Source organism: Sebastes umbrosus, chromosome 12, assembly GCF_015220745.1.
Source record: "Sebastes umbrosus isolate fSebUmb1 chromosome 12, fSebUmb1.pri, whole genome shotgun sequence".
NCBI classification, from domain to species: domain Eukaryota; kingdom Metazoa; phylum Chordata; class Actinopteri; order Perciformes; family Sebastidae; genus Sebastes; species Sebastes umbrosus.
In genome coordinates this window covers 7184182-7204964 of record NC_051280.1, presented here as the reverse complement: position 1 = coordinate 7204964, position 20783 = coordinate 7184182, and the positions used below count along the sequence as shown (strand labels likewise).

At 40.4% G+C, this 20783-nt stretch overlaps 1 protein-coding gene across 2 annotated transcripts in view; it reads right to left on the bottom strand.

The window, feature by feature from the left end:
* Positions 1–20783, bottom strand: part of kirrel1b (kirre like nephrin family adhesion molecule 1b) — a 96177-nt gene that overhangs the window by 22800 nt on the left and 52594 nt on the right. For both annotated transcript variants that reach the window (XM_037787571.1, XM_037787573.1), the window contains exons 2-6: positions 13773–13922; positions 6232–6381; positions 4539–4696; positions 1383–1533; positions 586–691 (exon numbers count right to left, since the gene is read on the bottom strand). In XM_037787571.1, coding sequence (XP_037643499.1) covers positions 586–691; positions 1383–1533; positions 4539–4696; positions 6232–6381; positions 13773–13922 — 715 coding nt within the window. The remainder of the gene's footprint in view (positions 1–585; positions 692–1382; positions 1534–4538; positions 4697–6231; positions 6382–13772; positions 13923–20783) is intronic.

The window sequence follows — 20783 nt, the reverse complement described above, 5'->3', positions numbered from 1 at the left end:
TCCCCTTTACAGACATGCCCACTTTATGATAATCACATGCAGTTTGGGGCAAGTCATAGTCAAGTCAGCACACTGACACACTGACAGCTGTTGTTGTGTGTTGAGCTTGAGTTTGCCATGTTATGATTTGAGCATATTTTTTATGCTAAATGCAGTACCTTTGAGGGTTTCTGGACTATATTTGTCATTGTTTTGTGTTGTTAATTGATTTTTAATAATAAATATATACATACATTTGCATAAAGCAAGTATATTTGCCCACCCCCATGTTGATAAGAGTATTACTTGACAAATCTCCCTTTAAGATACATTTTGAATAGATTAATTTGCGATTAATCAAATATTCTAATCGATTGACAGGCCTAATAGGAACATTATAGATAGTAACACTATTCTAAATATGATATGTGTTTGCAATGTAATGTCACGTCATACCCAGGATGCTTGCTCACGCCGATGGAGTGTGAGCACGCGTGCGAGCAACAGGATGCTGACTGCAGTTCACTTAACGGCCACTAGTGTCATGAATATTCCACATAGTCGGCTACCTTTAAGGTTAAATTCTGGTAAAAATGTCATCCAGACCTGAAGCCAATGATGGGAGGGTTGCCATTGGCCTGGCAGGTGAAGGTGACTCTCTCGCCCTCCAGAACAGAGCGAGGCTCGATGGACAGTGTCACCATAGGAGGGTCTACACAGGGAGAGATACATATTTGATGTACAACTAAAGGTAAATGGCATGCTTGTTGTGTTTCAGCTTTGCCATGCAGCATGAGGATTCATTTCCCTCACAAATAAGTCACACAAACTATAAATTTCACAATAAATTCTGGTAGTACAAAAGCCCACGACTCTACAGCCTTCTGTACTAACACGGCACTGATTCTACATCTACTGTTACTGCAGTTATTCTCCCAGTAATTACAAACGACACCGTGTTGGAAAAACACATCAATCTTCTTGATCGAAAATTCAAACTGCAGTTTCCTTGTGAGCAACCATTTCTTATTTCTTCAGGGACACAATTGAAATCCCTTAAAACACTAAAAGTATCAGGTTTTCCAGATGTTGAAGAAAATCAACTTGCTTAACTGGCTTTAGGAGAAAATTACTGGCTCCAAAGATGCATGGTGCCAAATCAATGCAAACAGCTAAATCGAACCTGGAACCAGCCCAAGTTTGAGAATGGTGAAAAAACATAGTGGCTGTAAATTCATATGCACAGTACGTGTGTTGTTCTTCGATAATGATTCGATAATGATTCAAGTTGGCAAGTGCTGGGGCAGCTAATTAAAATTATAGCGTGATTTTGTTATGTGACTACACAAAAACAGCTCTGCCTGTGAACCTCTACACTCTGACAGAGAAAAAGGGCAACTTACGGTGGACGTTGAGGGTAACAGTGGCTCGTTTGCCCATCGGCACCGCGGGGTTGCTGGCCACGCAGGTGAAGTTGCGGCTGCTGTCGGTGTCGACTGGTGTGATGGGCAGGTAGCTCCTGGTCGTCACCCTCTTCCTGTCAGGTAGCACTTCCTGTTCGCCAAAGAAACAGGGAGGTAGAGGAGAGGATGGTAGAATTTAAGGAAGGGAGCAGAGAGAGAAACATCAAAGAAGAGGAGGAGGAGCACGGTGGATGGGGAAGGACGAAAAGGACAAAAAAATGTAGGAAACGGGAAATATCATGGGAGAAATAAAAGAGAAGAAGGGGAGGAGAAAGGAGAGAGACATAGGAGGGTTACTAATGGAGCCAAGAGGGATCAAGAAATAGCATAATATTGAAATAGAAACTGCAATCTGAAGTTAGAAAAAAATATTTTTTCGACATGATGCAGGAAAGAAACAAGTTGGAAATTGAAAAAGTGCATATACACAGTACCAAAACCAAGCGAGGCACCATAGTAGTTAATGGGCTTAGGGTGTTAACATACTCGCCATTGGCAAGAAGGAGCTGACCAGCTTCCTTAAAGGCTTAAACGGAGGTGAGTGGGATCTTCTTGACCTTCTCGCACATAAGATGGGTGACAGATTTCTGGTGAAGCATCCACAGGATATTGATCTCTAAGATAACAGTCGACTGTATTGGCACTACAGTCAGATCAACCTAGACCCAACTTAGAGCCAACCAAAAGACTGAAATCCACACATTGCGGGTGAACTTAAGGAGAGTGGTTTTAAAGTAGTCTGCTGTTATTTTAAGTAGCAGACAGGAAAGAAAGGAGGTGAGCAAGTGAGCTTAAAGGAGCAGTTTTATAGAAATCGGTGTTCTTGCACTTTATCATCATAATTCAGACGTTTAATGTTGATGCAGGAAAATAAGTGTCTGCAAAATGTTCTTCCAATACAAGCAATTCAGTTTTATAGAGACACTGGACCTTGCATTCAAATGAGAGCTGAATACGTGTGTGAATAAGAAACACAGTAGTGCTGGAACATTTCATTCATTCCTCAGTCACTTTTATATCAGTCTAGATGAAATCAATTTTGGGGTTTTGGTCAATTGATCAGACAGAAGAAGCAATTTGAAGACGTCATCTTCGGCTTTGGGAATTTGCAATAGGCATTGTTCACGGTTTGACATTTCATAGTGTCTATAAAGTGAGAGTCTTGTTGGATTCTGGAGGTGGTTTGCTTTCACAATGCAGCCACAAAATCTGTCATGAAAGTGTGTACGGCCTTCACTGTAGTGTAAATGCGTGGTCAGTAACGCGATAACATAAGAGCATCATGTAATATGTATGAGCATGTGTGTGTGTGTGGGGGGGGCACAGAACTGGCTGCAAGAGATGTAAAAACATCTGTGTTTGAGTGTGTGAGTCAGTGTTTGCTGCTGCTTCTGTGTGCATATGAAAGCATGAGTGTGCATATGTGAGTGTGTGTGTGTGTGTGTGTGTGTGTGTGTGCGTGTGTGTGTGCGTGTGTGGATGTGTGTGTGTGTGTGTGCGCTCGCAGGCATAATTTCATGTGTGTAGGAGAATATACGGCAGTGTGAAGAGTGTGACTGTGGGAGAAATATATCGCTGTGACTGTAAGTGTCACCTAGCACAGTTCCTGCCTATGCGTGTGTGTGTGTGTGTGTTTGTGTGTGTGTGTGTGTGAGAGAGAGAGAGAGTCTGTGGCTGTGCACGGGAGTTAATTAAACATGTCTTGGATCTGTGCATGTTTCAAGTTGTGTCACGACCAAAAAGTGGAGAAAGTGACAGAATGTCTCTAGGATGTGTGTGTTCTATATCCACATGTGCTTCTCTTTTCTTGTAGTCAAAGATGGAACTTATGCATATTATGTATTTAAATACATTAATGGTTTAGAATCAGTACGTATGTGAATATAAAGTTTACTGAAATACCACAAGTACATCCATTTAACTTAATTACAGGATGTGGCCCGAGTGGGAATCGAACCTACGACCTGATAAAAGTATAAGTAACCATGAAGGTATTATCAGGTTTCATTCCAAACCTCATTACCTTTCATTTACTTTTAAAACCTCTTAGAGAAACCAGAGGTACAATTACATTGATTCTCCCAAATTGTCCTCATGCTGCAACACTTCATTTACAAATCAACTGAAATCTTAAAGGGACAGTTCACCCCCAAAATCGAAAATACATATTTTTCCTCCTACCTATTTGTCAATCTAGATCGTTTTGGTGTGAGTTGTCGAGCGTTGGAGGTGTTGTTAAATGTATTCTTTTGGCGCTTTGAGCACCACAAGCCGAGTGTCATCTAGTTCCATTATACTGGAGAGAAGGCAGACATCTCTACGGCCGAAATCTCCAACACTCGTCAACTCACATCAAAACAATCTAGATTGATAAATAGCACTATAAGTAAGAGGAAAAATATGCATTTTGGATTTTGGGGTGAACTGTCTCTTTAAAAAGCTCCTAAATATTGAGTAACAGTTTTAGAGTAACAGAGTAACAGAGTGTGGATGACTGAACCATCACATTACAGAGTTAAATACTGTCGACAATTGCTGGCAAAGTAATTAATTTGATATGGTATATAGAAGCATTTCAGTGATATTTGTGCTCCTTCATTGACACTACTGAAAATATAGGCTGTATTAATCGTCTTCTACAAGGTTGCAAGGCACAACATGCTGCTGCCCAGTGGTTATCAGGTCAGAATCTGCAATTTGTAAGCATTAAATACTAAATATGGTCCCCATCTGCTTAGATGTTTTCATTTTGTCAACCAAGAACCAAGAAAGTCTTGTGCTGACTTTGCACTGCATACTGTGTTCCCCTAATGCAGGACTCCAGGGGTGATGTGCATACTGTAATTCCCTTTTGCAGTGCCCACGGCAAAAAGCATATAAACAAACAAACAAGCAGACTGAGAGTGGCTGCTATTGAGGAGCAGACTGTAGGTACCACGATGTGTTTTTGCGGCCACCAGAAGGCATTCGAGATTATGCAGATCTCCTTTTTAGTGTAATAATCTCTTCATGGTTTTATGTGGGGTTTATGTTGCATGACTTGCACACGTGTGCTTGCTATTATCTGCATGTGTGCATGGGGTGTGTGTGAGTCACCGTGGACTGGAAGGCCCCCTCCAAAGCGACTCCATCCTTGGTCCACTGGATGTGTGCTGCAGGCTTGGCCCCGCGGGTCACACAGGTCAGGTTGAACGGAGTCCCGGCCATCAGCAGGAGCTCCGGGGTTCCATCGACCACCGGGTCCTCGGGGGGGACTGGAGGAGAGACACACACATGAATCCAAGCTTTAAAAAGGACACATTTATGCAAGTGTGCACTCGCGCATACGGACAAACCTGTACATGTACATATACATACACATAATACTGTCCAACTTGGGGGGGACGAATTCCTTCAACTTAAAACATTGAATTTCCTCAAGAAGCATTACTATCATACTTAAAACAAGGCTGTGTTCCTTAATAGTTCACATTTTGGAAATACAGCACATGGTTTCACCATGCAACAGCAACATGTAATGTTAAACTGTTACGCTTATTGGAGAATCAGGATGAAATTTAGATATCCAAGACTGCTGACATTTAACCTCTTTGCTGTTGGTAGTTTGCGATTTCTAAATTCCTATCTTATATTTTGTTTCTCTTCTATATTTCATTCTTCCTATATCCATCAGTATTGCAGAATCAAGAGCAACTCCCTGCTAAATATAAAGTTATGGCTATAACGTTAAGATGTCCATGGTAACTAGTGAGATGGGCAGCTCCACAAGACTAAGGAGATACATTACATGTCTTGCTCAAGAGCCACATAACACTGACTGTTTATGGTGTTTCTCCTTAACTTTCTCCATCTGCAGCTTCACCTGAATCTGTGAGCTTTTTGTTGTAATAATGGCAGAATATGTTTCCAACACCAAAGAAACTCATGGATTCTGGAAGCTGATGGAAACAGATAGAAAACCCAAAGATTTATTCATACTGTATATAAGAAGTGGACATAGTCAGCGTGGCATCACCCATTGACTGCTCAGGGTGCCTGTCCATGAACATCTCTAATGCATGTATAGTATATAGGTCCTGTTTGTGCATGTGTATATGTATTTTTAGACCTTTATGCAATGTGTAAAATAACAACAGAGTGAAAAATTTAAATTTTGCTCTTTTGCAACCAGAAGTGACACGAGAGGGTGGAGTACAACCAAATGCTGAATAAGACATTTTTAGGGAACAAAACATTTTTACAATTAACTTTCATGAACTGAAAACACACTGTGAAAAGGATAAAAGTTGTAAGACGAAAACACGGACAACTCCCAGACCGGACAACGCCGTGGTAGCGAATCATGTTTACAATGTTTACTGAGGTAATAAATCAAGTGAGTAGTAGGCTCATTTTCTCATAGACTTCTATACAATCAGACTTCATTTTGCAACCAGAGGAGTCGCCCCCTGCTGGCTTTTAGACAGAATGCAAGTTTAAGGCACTTCTACCTTGACTTCACTTCTCAGACCCTGAGGTAGCCGCCTGGATTTAATGTATGAATGATGCATCAAATATAGTCAGTAGTGTAGAGCCACTTGAACCAAGGTCTTAACATGTATGCATATAAATTGATCATGCACTTTCACCACACTGCTCATCCGTAAAGGTGCCGCTGAGTTTAAAGCTTGTTCCCTTTCTCTCTTTGATTTGATAATCGTCTCCGGTCTGTTTGGAATGAAAAGGTCCTTTGCTCAAACTGTGCTGGTTAAAAGAAAATGGCCCCTTTATCTGCAGCCAGTTCACTTACTGAGTACATTGAGTTTGGCCCTCCTGGAGCGCAGGGCGGCCTCTGTGGCCTGACACTCGTACAGAGAGTCATCAGACAGCTCGGCATTGGAGATCTCCAAGTTGTACTGGCCGATGTCCAGAGCCCGAATCACACGGTACCTGGGCCACGCTGCAGGAGACACACAACAGGTTTACAGTTTAATACATGGAGAGACATCCAGTTTAAGGCACCACTTTGTGATTCATGCACTTGTTTTAGCTTCACTGTGAGTCATGCATGCTTATTTGCAGGTCAGAAAAGCTTGACGAGTTTAGAAAATTAACTACTGGAATGTAATTTAAAAATAGTGGTACCACCACTGGAAAACATGACCTGCTGTTTTAAAACGATTGCTGGCATGAAGGAAGAGACACATTACACCTTGCTATTACAGTCATGAATCATCATAATAGCAATGCCTTCACAAACGATCTGTGTCTGAGGATCATATCACTTTTATTTTAGAAACACTGAGTGATGGGTTGCCGGTAGTAACACTGAAAAAAATAACTTTATTTCAGGTTTTGGAACAAAACTTTTTATTTCCATCTGCTTGTTTAGAAAACTAGGCGGAAATGTAAATTCACAGGGGAAAAAAAGCTCCAGCTTCGCATTTTAGAGCTGGCATTTTTTCCCTTATTATGATATTTTTTTTGTTATGAAGAATGTCTTAAAATCTGTGGGAACATAGTTTTATTGACAGTGATTTTAGCCGTCCCAAATTTTCAATTCCTGCCCAGAAAGTTTAGGCTGGAAATGTATAGATAATAGAATATGCAAAGGAATTTAGTTCAAGTAAAGGAATAGTTTAATTCTTTTAGTTCTAAATGAATAATCTACTGAACACATTGTGAGTTTTTGATAAAAAGTGACAGCTCCCTGCTACTCTGGCACGCATGTTTTAGCTCTGTCCAAAATGATCAAACTACTGGAAATCTATTTCCAAAGTCTATCAGAGGTTTTTGGGCAGGTGATAGAACCTGATTCTTTGATTGCTAAATTCAGCGTCTCAGGAGAGGATAGTCTTCTTAGAAGACAAGATCATAACCTTTATATCACAGTTGTTTTCCTAAACTGGAAAAACAGAAAACAAGAGAAAAGAGATGTCATACAGCACTTAAAACTAGAGGAACTCAGGTTTATACGTAGTGGCACTGCTGGCAAATTTGAGAAAATGTGGCATCCCTTCCTGGATGATGCTGAATCTAAGCTTTACATCTCCTCATAGGTAATTTGCAGACCTACAGTCATTGTCATTATTTTTGGATACACTGCATCAATGAATCTTTTCATGATAAATACTTAAGCAACTTGAACCTCCTCCTTTTTTCTTTTTTTGTGTGTGTTTTTGTGTGTTTTTAATCCTCTGCCATTTATTTATTCATTTCATTTTTTGTCCATTTCGCTGTCCTTGTTTGTAAAACACAAAAAATGCAATTAACTGTAATTAACTTATCTGTTAAACTGATAACCAATAAACACAATAAAAAAAGAAAAGTAGTCCCTATGAAAACTGTTCACAGCGTCAACCTGTTCTCATTCCCAAGGTGTTAAATACTGCGGCTTTGTCACAACCGTCGGCGTTCGATACCGCTGCACATGGCAGCCTTTAGCGCCAGTTTGAAACACACTGGGCGTTCCACTAACTATAATGTAAACCCATCCGCTGCGACAGTAAACACTCTGAGAAAGTTCTCCGGGAGTGTGGTGACGTAGTTTAAAGAGCAATAGAGACACGAGAGGGGCGGTGGATGGGTCCAACAAACACAAGGTTTTCATCCAGGAGGCCGCTGTTCATGTTCCGTATTCACAACGTTCAGTGTCATTTTGTACAAACGTAGGGGTTTTAAACCCAACCATGTAGTTTTTGCCTAAACCTAACTATGGTGGTTTTATTGCCTAATCCTAAAAGTGACACCAAGGGTAACTGTAGTGGTTTTGATGCCGATAATAAAGTGGGACATGACGCCAAGGGGGATGAGAACGCTGCTGCTTTTGTGGATTATCTACAGCTCCACTTTTTTTTCTGGAATGATTATGTTGCTTTCACAATTTTTACATGTTGTTTTTCAATGCTGTGAGTTGCTCAAATGAAATCCTCCATTGTATTGCAGTTAAAAAAGACATCTCAGAGATGGATATTTACAAACCTCTGCAAATAAAACCAAACTATCTGGATGGATAGATACCACTAAAGGAAGATGAGGAAATATATAATATCATTAATTTTGGTGAAATAACACTTTCAATTGTAATTTCTAAAGCTGCATGTCACGTCGTTTTTCAGTATAAGGAGCACAAACAATAGGAAAAGGAACAGAAAATCCTTGTAAACAATACCGCATCCACTCATCATCTCTCTTTTATTCAATGCCAGTGACAGTATTTCCGTCCTCTGCTGACACCTGTTCATGTTGTTTACAACATAAATCAGACGTAAAAGCTCTTATGAAATGGATAAAAGCTGAATCACAATTGCATTACATCAATCAGAGACAGAGAGCAACAAATGGGACATGTATTTATGTGAAAATGTCAAAGCTTTTTATCATAACACGCAGATAGCATTAAGCATTAATAGCATTTATTTTCAGAAATTTCGAAGACCTTTTTGCATTAACCAGAGCCTCTGGACAACATGATAGTATACGTCCTTCACACAAACACACACACACACACACACACACACACACACACACACACACACAGAGAGGAAGGTAGTGAACGCAGGAGCACTCGTCAGAGATAAACAGCCGAGGGGTTTTTGCACAAACACCGATCAAACATCGGCACATATACATTACATATACAGTTCCTGTATGATACACAAACTGCAGAACTACAGGCAGCACCGTTCCAATTACGACACCCCCCCTTTTCTCTCTGTTTGAACCCTCGCCTCTCAGACAAAGACATAATTGAGCGTGACGTCCCACTAGGGGGCACTCATTGATCCTCCGTGCCCAATCCTAACATGACATCATGGATTCGGATGGCAAAGGCAGGCAGTTGGGGGTGCGCAGAGGAGGAAGGAGGGTGGTTGAGGGGTGGGGGTGGGGGTGGGGGGGACAAAAGTATTAGTGGAGATTACATCATCCACTCCAGCACCTCGCAGCATAGCAACCACAGAGGTGAAAGCACCCCGGGGAGAAGGAGAAGGAGAAGAAGGAGGAGGAGGAGGTGGAGGACGAACAATAAACTGCCATTAATGCCCGCAGGTAGTGAGTAGATGTGTTTTAGGTGTTTGCATTGATACATGTAAACATGATACACACATGTATTTTATATATTGATCGTAAAAAGGGTTTTCTTTATATTTCATGTGTTTTATATTCACATGCACAACTGCACGACGTCGAAAAAGAAACGTTTTTGTCAGTGAATGAACGCAGATCTCCTACGTGTGTGTGTGTGTGTGTAGTGCAAACCGCAGGTATGAATTTAATGCACAATCTGCATTCCCACACTCTCATCAACAGCTGTATAAAAATCATACATTACAACAACCTTTTATGCGTCATGCACACCTCGTTAGATCAGAATACATTTATATTATTTGTGGGTAAAAATATGAACAACTTAGACTTTTGCTCCTTACATTCACATGACCTCTTGTTTATACCGTGGACGTGAAAAACAAAAGATTGAGACGGTATGTGTCAGGGATGAAGGGAGGAATGGCAGCACAGACAACTTAAGGATAAATAATGGGCAGAAGGTGATGATAGATGGTTGAAAAGCAGAGAAAAAGAGACAGAGAGGGAGACATGTTTATCAAACGCCGGCGTGTTTATCATCGGAAACCCATGCTCGCAAAAAAGGCTGCAAGGACAAAGAGAGCATTACCGGCATAAAGAGAGAGGGAGGAGGAAGGGATGAGAGGAGAGGGAGAGAAATGAAAAGCAATGGAGGGGATCTGGGAAATACATAAAGCAAGTGATGATGGAGCTGTTTGAATGACGGAGGAGCAGGAAATAAGAGAAGGGAGGGAGAGAGAGAGAGACGAGCTGACCTTTACTGAACCTGTGAATTAAATTGAGTTGAACACAAGATTCACATCACATGTCAGATTATCACTTGTGTGACTGTGTGTGTGTGAGTGTGTGTGTGTGTGGGGGGGTGTGTGCGTGTGTGTGTGTGTGTGTGTGTGTGGGCGGCGGGCTGACTGGATGTGTGTGTGTGTGTGCGTGGGTGGATGTGTATGTGATATGTTTGTGTGCTATACAGTGCGGATTCATTTACAGCGTGATGAGAGATGTGATGTGCGGTTTGGAGCCGAAAGGGCACAAAGTACGCAAGAGCTAATGTACTCATCGTTTAAAATGTTACACGTTGTTGAGTACGTTATTAGATTTTTCATTAAAGTAAATATCTGTGACATTTTCATATATCATTTTTTGTTTTGTTTTACCCTTTATCATCTAATGATTTTAAAATAGGGTTTCATGCGGGTAATGAAAGCTTTGTCTAATAAGATTTTCTTCAGAAAAGAGAGAAGAGTTTGGAAAAGAAAAACTATGTATTCTGCATGACGTTTGAGTTTGAGTCCTTGTAGGGTCACCGACAGAAACCAAAACTTCACCAACACAAAAACCTTTCAATTCAATGTTACCCCACTGTTGCTACTTTTAAGAAAAATCTCAAAACATTTATGTTTTCAATGGCCTTTGGTTGCTCTGTGGGTGGTTTTTGTGTTTTAGAATTTTATTCCTTTTTACCTCATTCAAGTTTTTCCAGTATTTTTTAGTTATAACATTGCCTTTATTATTACCATTTATTTCATCATTACTATTCATTGTTATTATTGTGATTTGTATTTTATTGTTCATTTTTAATAATGTCATTGCTGTGCCACTGTAAAGCACTTTGGTTGACTAAGCGTGCCATATAAATAAAACTGATTTGATTTGAAAATCTAAGAACCAATTTGTCATATTGTCACAGTTTGACTGACAAGCAGAGCAGAAATACCACAGCGATGCTACTTACTGTAGCATCAAAGACATCAGATGCCATTCATGGATAAAGATACAAAAAAAAATAAACAATAAAAAAAATTAAAAAGGGGATCTCACAGATTATTAATTGAAAAGCAGGCGTTGTTTACCTCCCATATGCAGCTTGTTGGATCACATATTTATTGACTTGATCAATACTACACTGCTGCAACATTAAAGTAATGTACATATTTATGCATCAATAAATACAATCCAACAATATACTTTAAAAAAATCTGAAATGGGCCATTGTGCATCATTAGTACCCGTGTATCCAGTATATAGTACTTTGAGTATATTTCAAAGTAAATACTTGATGACGTTTACTTGTATTGTGTATTTTTACACAGTGGTACTGATACTTTTACTGAAAGTAAAAGATCGGAGTACTTCCTCCACCACTGCTTCTAAAACACATCGACTGTTCAAAGTCAACTTTATAAGCAAGTCTCAAGTCCCTGAGTGAGTATCAATGTAACAACACATTACAATACAATAATAAGTATATTTTTGAGCTGTTTTTATTAAAGTCAGTAACTTTAATAAAAACCTTTTTGTCATATTTGCTTTGTAAGATTTCACACCGCCCGAAGAAAAACAACCAATCATAGCCGAAGAGTCTTTAACGCAGCTGTCAATCACTTCTCGCAAAGCTCGTGAACTCCGAACAAATGGTCAAATAGGCAGCGCTGATCAAATATGAATCAATATTCTGTTACTGCAATGCCTATTTCTCACCTCAAATGTTTCAGAAACATATTTTAATGTACTGTTTAGCTGTAAAATGAGAAAGTTTGTGACCCGGCCGCCATGATGAAAACAGTCGAGCCAAAACCAAGCACCGCCCACCAGCCGGAGCAAACTTTCTCATTTTACAGCTAAACAGTACAGGAGAGAAACAGGCATTACAGTAACAGAATCTTGACTCATATTTGATCAGCGCTGCCTAGTTTGACCGTTTGATCGCAGTTTATGAGCTTCACGAGCAGTGATTGACAGCTGCTGTAGAGACTCCTTGGCTCTGATTGGTTGTTTTCCGTCAGGCGTGTGAGAATCTTGCAAGTGCTATAGAGCGCTCCAGAGATGACGTATTTTTGTAGACCAACCAGGAAGTTAGCATCACCCTGGTTCCCTCGACAAAAACCCAATGGGATTTTTTGGGGGTTTTGGATTATTGCAGAAAATAAGCTCTGTGGCAAACACACATTTATGATACTTACACGTTTTGTTCAGCAAGATAACCTCAACAACTGAACACCACTTTTATGATTTTTGTAGTGTGAATGCAATCGCCAGAAGTAAAAAGTTAACGTTAGAATATAAACCAACTACACCACGGTCGCGAGAGCGTGAGTATACACAACGAGGCTGTAAAGGCGGACGGGCCGGCGTGATGACGTTTAGTAGTCTCATTTAGCCACTTGTTAGCAACAACCTTTTTGAAGACACATAAAGGCTTCAGAATTCACGGGTGGGGTATTTATTGATGTATTTTATGTCGTAGAACAACAAATCTCTCAAGCTTATGTTAACCACAGACCTTATTTCAGGCATCTAACTAAAAACCCATTCAAACAACTTTTGACTTTTGACTAGGAGCACTAAAAGGAGGCAGAGGAACCTGATTTGCTCACAGATTATCTGTCACATGTACTGTCAGGATATCATGACAGTTTGAGCAAATATGACAAAAACGTTTTTTTCTGTTTTATTGAAGTTACCAACTGTAGCTTCAAAGAGGTCCTCAAATAATCATCCTTCAGTGGAGTTTCTCAATTCTGTTTCAGAGACGTGTAAAAGCCTGAAAGATCATTTTCATTCTGAAATATTTTGCCAGAATGTATCAGGGGCAAAGAGTAAGAGCTATCAGCAGCTGCAGTCATGAAATGTCAGTACCAGCATTCAGTAATCCACAATGGTCATAAGCTTGTTTGAATATTTTGTAAAATGGGGGTGAAGGTCAGTAGAGAAGCACATTTTGGCCTCTTATTCTGGCACTTGTGAGTTTCATGTGGCTGTGTCCTGAATGCAGAAAAAACTCTTTTCCGTCTTTTGTGTCTTTGACCCTTTGACTCTCCTCACTTTTGGTTGCATGTGATGCTTCCCCATCTCTGAAAAGAAGCGTATTCTACTATTGCACTCACAGTAAGTCATACTGGATGTGCGTGTCGGCTTAAAATGTAAATGCGAATGTGCGTCTGCTTTTGTCAGCAGTGTGAGGGATTTTCTCTAATTCAGCATGATATACAGGACTCATTTTTGCGCAGATTGTCACTCATACGCCTCTTGGCTCTTAACTCTCTCTCTTCTCTGTTCAGTGTTCATTCCCTTAATGTTAAAAAACCCCTACACTTTTCAGCCATAATAGCTTTTGTCAGGGTTCTTACAGTCAAAACTGAACCGAAACCGTAGCTGAGTTATTCCCCTTCTTCACTTCACTTTGATCCCTGCAGCTTGGTGAAGCTGCGAGGTTTTTTTTTTTTTTTTTCACTCCCACTACAGGATTCCTTTCCCCTCCCTCACCTCGGAGACCCTCTCCGATGCCGAGAGCCAGGCCGTCCTTGGTCCACTGGACGATGCCGCTGTAGTTGAAGACCACGCAGGACAACACCACCCGTTCTCCCAGTACCACCGACTGGTCCGCAGGCTCCTGAGAGAAGCGAATGCACCACGCTGCAACAGAGGGAAAGAGAGGGGAAATCAATTTTAAGTTCCTTTCCTTGTGACCTGGCCACGAGCTGCCATCTTTTATTGCACTGTATCGAGCTACACAGTCCCTCTCCGGTCCTATCGACTTGTGCTTGTCCATATGGTGGCTGTTGGGGTGATTTCTTATGTGTCTTTATTGTGTATATGGTGTTTTTACTGTCCTTTTTTATTATGTGCTTTTATTGTGAGTGTGTTTTAATACAAACCCTGTCTCTGAGTGAAATTTCTCTTACGGGACAGTATGGTTTGGAATTGAATTGCCTGTATGTATGCACATATGCATTGGCTGAATGGAGGGACACAGGAAAAATCACAGATTTGATTTCATAAAATCATTTGAATCATTTCTCTTTCTAACTGGACCCAGAGCTCAATTGCTCAAATTTGCATATTTGTCATTCCTCTGTGCCTTCTGCCTCCGTTTCGTCTCTTTCTTGCCCCCTTTTCAAGTTTTCCCTGGACTTTACTGAGGCTTATGTGTGTCTCTGCGTGGGTGTGTGTGAGCGAAAGTGTGTGTGTGCCTGCATGGATGTGTACGTGCGCTTGTGTTGCAAGAACATCATTGCCAAGCTGTGATACACAGCCTGCTCTTTTTCATCACACAGTACAAAGGATTTTGCTTACACACACACATTTCCTCCAGCAAAATAAGCCTTTTGGCTATTGCAGTGCCGCTAAAATACACGGATATAAAAACTACAAGTGTAGCGCCGGCATACATTAACGCTCTCGCATAAAGAGAAAGTGTCAGGTGAGGAGGCGAGGCACCAACCCCGCCGCCGTTTTCAGCTGTTTGCATCATCAGGTAAAATTGTTTCATATTCCAGAGAAAGTCTTGCAAGAAGGCGCGTTAATTAAGGCAGAGAAGGAGACTGTGGTGCCTTAGATGACACATGCACACGCACGTGCATGAGCACACACACTGAATCTCACACAAACAGACGCTCTTGCACACACGCAACATTGAATCACACCCAATTTGTGCACTCGTACACACACACACGCCTCAATGAGTCATTCACGCACATGAAATTGCACATCGAGTCGCACAGCTGAGGATACATCCAGGCATACATACACACTCTTACATGCGTGTGCACACACACACACACTGCCACAGAGTTGGTGTTTGTCTTCCCGTGGGCTATTCTGTTCTTGGATCATGGTTAAAACAATCCCATTAGCTAATTAAGGCAAAACTGGTTAATAAAGCAGGCCGTGGCTCTGAGGGACACATCTCAGTGGGATTGAACCACAAAGGTGCAAACAACAGGCAGATTTACTGATTTGTCAAGAGGATTACACGACCTGTCGTGTTATTTGTGCAGAAAAGGCTCCTTTATTGAAGACAGCAGTCCTCAGACTTCACAAGAGGCTCTTTGATGTTTCATCAACTTTCCTTTTGAATACTGAATCAAGAAGACAACTGCTGTGACTGTGAGCTGATAGTTCTTCTATCCTTTTGAAGTTTAAGGGAAAATCCGCCTTAAAACACTGAACTATTGCTGTTGTTTGGTTGTGTGTGTTTTTTTTTCTTCTGGCCAAACATAAAGCAGATGATGTGATGTTGAAATATCTTCTTACAGAGGTTTGTTTTTCAGCTGGCTCTAACATTTGCACTCTCTATCAGGTTTTGTGTTGTTGACCAAGCTTGTGCTGTCCTGGCTCCCAGGTTATAGAAAAACCTTTCCCTGGGGATCAGGTCAGTAAACTCTGTCGAGTCTTTAAAATCTAAGGACCTATTTTCTCTCCAACACATTTAACTCGTGCTCTTGCTTGCTCTGAATCTTTTGTAGGCTTTTAAAAACTCCAACATGATAATGTTTGATTTAGACATTTATTCACATGTATTCTTTTTTTTGATCTACTTGCCTATTTCGGTACCTATATTCTTTAATTTGTGAAACATTTTGTAACCCAGGATTTCAATGCTATAACTATTACTTTTGGTGTCAGCGCACCAAATTAAAGAGCAATAGCTTCTTATTAGAGCCCCCGATGCTTTAACAGTCAAATAAGACCCGTTTAAAACTGGTTGGGGGCCTTCATCCCTGTCTCCTGCAAAATGACTTTCCCATACAACTAAACTGCGTTTTGAGGGAAACGTATTTCCTCCTGGTTTACGGTCGCCGTTTTAAACACGTGGTTAACGTTTTAAACTGAAACAAAACAAAAACACTATAAACTCCTTGGTTAGGTTTAGTAAAACATTATGGTTAGGCTTAAAATACGTTTGTTACATCATTTAAATTACGGATGTAAATTAAAATAAAACAACATTGACATTTGGTTTCACATTGGACTCGAACAGCAGTCTCCTGTGGGAAAGTCCTGTGTTGACCAAACCACCCACCCACCTCAACCCCAACCCAAACCCCAACCCCAACCCCAACCCCAACCCCAACCCCAACCTCAACCCCAACCCAACATGGACTTCTGCGGACTATGATTAGAAACACATTTGTGATACGTCCAAATCAAACGTAATCTGGGTTAAAATACTTTTCACTTGAAACATACATGACAATGCAGTTTTTTTTATGGGAACGCAATTTTTAGGATACCAGTTTTGGACATTTGTTGCATGCCTGTCCATATTTCATGCCCCATTCTACTACATATTGCTTTCAAATAAAAGCCCAAATGCCCCCAAATTACTGCCAACAGAAAAGAAATGTTCTTCAAGCACTTTTAGGCAGAGCAAGGAGAAAAGTTATGTTAAAAGCCTTTATTTACTTGGCCATATTAGTTGAAAGGCTGATCTTATTCGACCTTCAACTTTTGCCACCCAAAATACAATTTAAACGGTAAAATAGGGAGTGATGAAGAAGACACAGTGAAAAAAAAACCCTCAATAGACCAGAATGCAATGCCTTTACACATTTTCAGCATAGACTGTATATAAGAAGTGAGCGTAGTCACCATGACGTCAGCCATTGGTTTGTGGACTACTGTTTTGAAGCCTTGAGTTGAAGCCATCTTGTTTTTTTGCAACCAGAAGTAACACAAGAAGGTGGAGCTAAGTACAACTGAACACTGAATAAGACATTTTCAGGGGACCAAAAAGATGGTCTATCTGACTCTAAATGGGACCATAATTTACTAAATGAACATCATGCTGTATTGAAGAAGACTTGAAACTAGTGATTGAGACCATAAACTTATGTTTACAATGTTTACTGAGGGAATAAATCAAGTGAGAAGTAGGCTCATTTTCTCATAGACTTCTATACAATCAGACTTCGTTTTACAACCAGAGGAGTCGCCCCCTGCTGGCTGCTAGAAAGAATGCAAGTTTAAGGCACTTCAGCATTGGCTTCACTTCTCAGACCCGGAGGTAACCCACTGATTTTCAGTGAATGGTATCATGGTATCATGCTCAGTACAACTCAAATGACTTTGTTTCTATAAGAAAATCTCAGCTTTTCAATCAAAAGTAATTTTGAACACCATAGGTGCAACAAATAACACCTGCAATGCATCATCCAACAACACACTAACATAAAGAGGTTGAAGAGGTTTGAAGGTGAAGACTGTTAAAAAAGCCATCACTTCTACATTTTACTAGCACAAAATGAGATCAATGGCAGACAAGTCAAGACGGGCAGATCCTCTGCATACCAGCAGAATGTCTAAAATGTTGTATATTTATTCATAATAATTTAGACAACCCTGATGATGATGATGAGGGTGCCAACATATACATTTAAACTTCCTAAAACCTGACAGGAAAAGCGATCATGATTTTCCCAGACGTGCATCTTTCTGCATCTCTCTTTCATCTTCAGGAGTCAAAGACAATCAGAGGAGATGAGAATGAAAGAATGAAAGAATGAAAATGGAAGCCGCCGCTGCTTCCAGAAGAAGAAGAAGAAGAAGACGGAGCTGCTGGGATGTGATATCCTGCTGACATGAGTGATTTACATGTGGGTCACGTTATGCATGATTTATGCAAAATTAACAGCTATTACGAGCAAGGGCCCTCTTCTTCGTGTATAACTCTGTACAGAACAACGCGTGGTCTCCTGGGACAGACTGCGGTGTTATTGTCTGAGTGTGTGTGTGTGTGTGTGTGTGAGAGAGAGAGAAAGAGAGAGAGAGAGAGAGAGAGAGAGAGAGAAACAGTGACAGAAAGACAAAAAGGAGGAGACAGAACATTTCTGTTTGTGTGTCATGATATTGAGTGTGCATGATGTGTGTGTATTTATCTGTGTTTATGAGTGTGTGGGTATATATTTGTGTGCATTTGTGCAAGTGTGTGCGTGTGTGTGTGTGTGTGGCCTGTCAGCCTGCAGCAGGGACTCAAATCGCGGAGGAGAGAGCCGCACTGACAGAGAACAGAGATGTAATTAACCCTACGGGATACCCATCCTCCTCCTCCTTCTCCCCCAGCACACACACAAACGCACACACATACACACTCTTCTGCCCCATCCACTTTCATGTTCTCCTCTCTCTTTCACTTTCCTCCCTTCCCTCCTTCACTTTCTTTCCTTTTCTTTCTCTTTTGTTTCTTTCCAGGTTTACCCACCTACAGCATCTGTCTCTTCCTTTGTGTCTCTTTTGTCTTGTCTAACTTTGTCTATATCCTCCTTTTTATCTCTCTTTCTTTATTTCTTTTTTCTGTCTTTTACCTTCTCCTGCTTACTCTTGACCATCTCTTTGTTTCTCTTCTTCTACTTCTCTCCATCTTCTCTCTTTTCTCATCTTTCTAGTTCTCCAGCATCTCTCTCTTCTTTCCTCTTTTAATCTCTCTCTATATCTTTAAACTAAAGCTGTCAATCGATTCAAATATTTAATCGTGATTAATCGCATGATTGTCCATAGTTTATCGCGATTAATTGCAAATTAATCACACATTTCTTTATCTGCTCAAAATGTACCTTAAAAGGGAGATTTGTCAAGTATTTAATACTCTTATCAACATGGGAGTGGACATATGCTTGCGTTATGCAAATGCATATATATATTTATTATTGGAAATCAATTAACAACACAAAAAATGACAGATATTGTCCAGAAACCCTCACAAGTACTGCATTTAGCATCAACAATATGCTCAAATGATAACATGGCAAACTGCAGCCCAACAGGCAACAACAGCTGTCAGTGTGTCAGTGTGCTGACTTGACTATGACTTGCCCCAAACTGCATGTGATTATCATAAAGTGGGCATGTCTGTAACTTTCATTCACATATCTTGAGGTCAGAGGTCAGGGGACACCTTTGAAAATGTTTTTTCTCGCCAAAATTTAGCACAAGTTTGGGGCGTTATTTAACCTAGCTAAGTAGGTAGCTATGACATAGTTTTATATGATGCCAGTATCCTCTATAGCTTTAAAACTGAGCCCACTACAACCAAAAAATTGCAGGTTGCGTTAATGCGTTAAAGAAATTAGTGGCGTTAAAACAAATTTGTGTTGCATGTCATCATCTCGTTAACTTTGACAGCCCTACTTTGAACATTTCTTTCATCCTGCAGTTTCTATCATCTCACTTCTTCCCACCCTCTCCCTCTGCCTGTCTTGTGTCTTTCCCTATCTCTCTGCAGTCGTTTCTGTCTGTCTCTTCCCAGCCTCCTTTCTTTCCTCCTCTTCATCCTCACTGCCTTGCATCATTACCCTGAGGAATGATGTTAGGTATATCTTATCTTCCTCTCTCTCCCTCTCATTACATAATGACCCAGTGGTACAATAGACAGAGCCTCACAATAACAGCCTCCGTGTCCAAACATATTATCCTTAATGTCTTTAATATCTTTTATTCACGCTGTCCTCTTTATTCCATTTAAACACTTAACATTTAAGTATTAAGTATACATGTCTTTTTAAAGACATTTCTACATATTCTATTATACATGAGCTGAAGTATTAATATTTGGTGGAAAACACTGACTCTCTCAGAATAGATGAGCTCAACTAGAAACTAAAGCAAGCGCAGGTTAAATCCTGGGTGACTAGCAAAGCTTAACAGTGAGTTGTGATTGACAGTTAAGTCATATGTTTAAAGTCTAACTTGACATGAGTTTAGTCATACATACATCCATGAAGGCAATTAGTCAAGGATGTAACTTCCGGGTTTGAACCATGCCCTCAAATTGCTTATTAGCAAAACACACCAGCCGCAAAACAAGTTGTTTGTTATAATAGTCTGACTTGTGTTGAGGATGGGTTAGATTATATGCTGACTATGCAAGGTTGTTTGTCTTGATTCAGGCAAATGTCACTTGCCTCATCTTAATTAGCGATGCTACCTTATTTGGGGCTATGATTAGCTATAAATAAAGCTCTGTTACAGGATCTCCATGTATGCTTTGACAGTTTATTTTAAGCTCTGAAGTTTCAAGACAAAAACATCTTATTCTCAACATTTGTTAACACAAAGTACAATGATGGGAATATCATTATTTTTGCAGGTATTTGGTCATAAATCAAAGTTTTGGGGCAAATTTAAATTTTGACTATAGATGAAAAGTTAGAGGATCACCAACGTTATTGAGATTTATCCTCTGGGGATCATGAATACCTGTACTAAATGTCATAGAAATCCATTCTGTAGTTGGAGAAACCAACCCGCTCTCACTCCCGACTCGTCAAATACCGACGCTTGGTCAGTGGCCCTGTGTGTGATACCGACGCACCGAGGCACACTTTAGTGTCTGTGTACGACGCACCGGGCTTTCAACTATCTCCACTGTAAACCCACACGTGTCATTATAAGACAATTAGAGCAACTGACGTAGTATAAAGAGAAGTCCATGTAGGATGGGTGGGAGGGGAGGTTGGACGGGTCAAACAAATACAGGACTTTCACCCAAGAGACCGC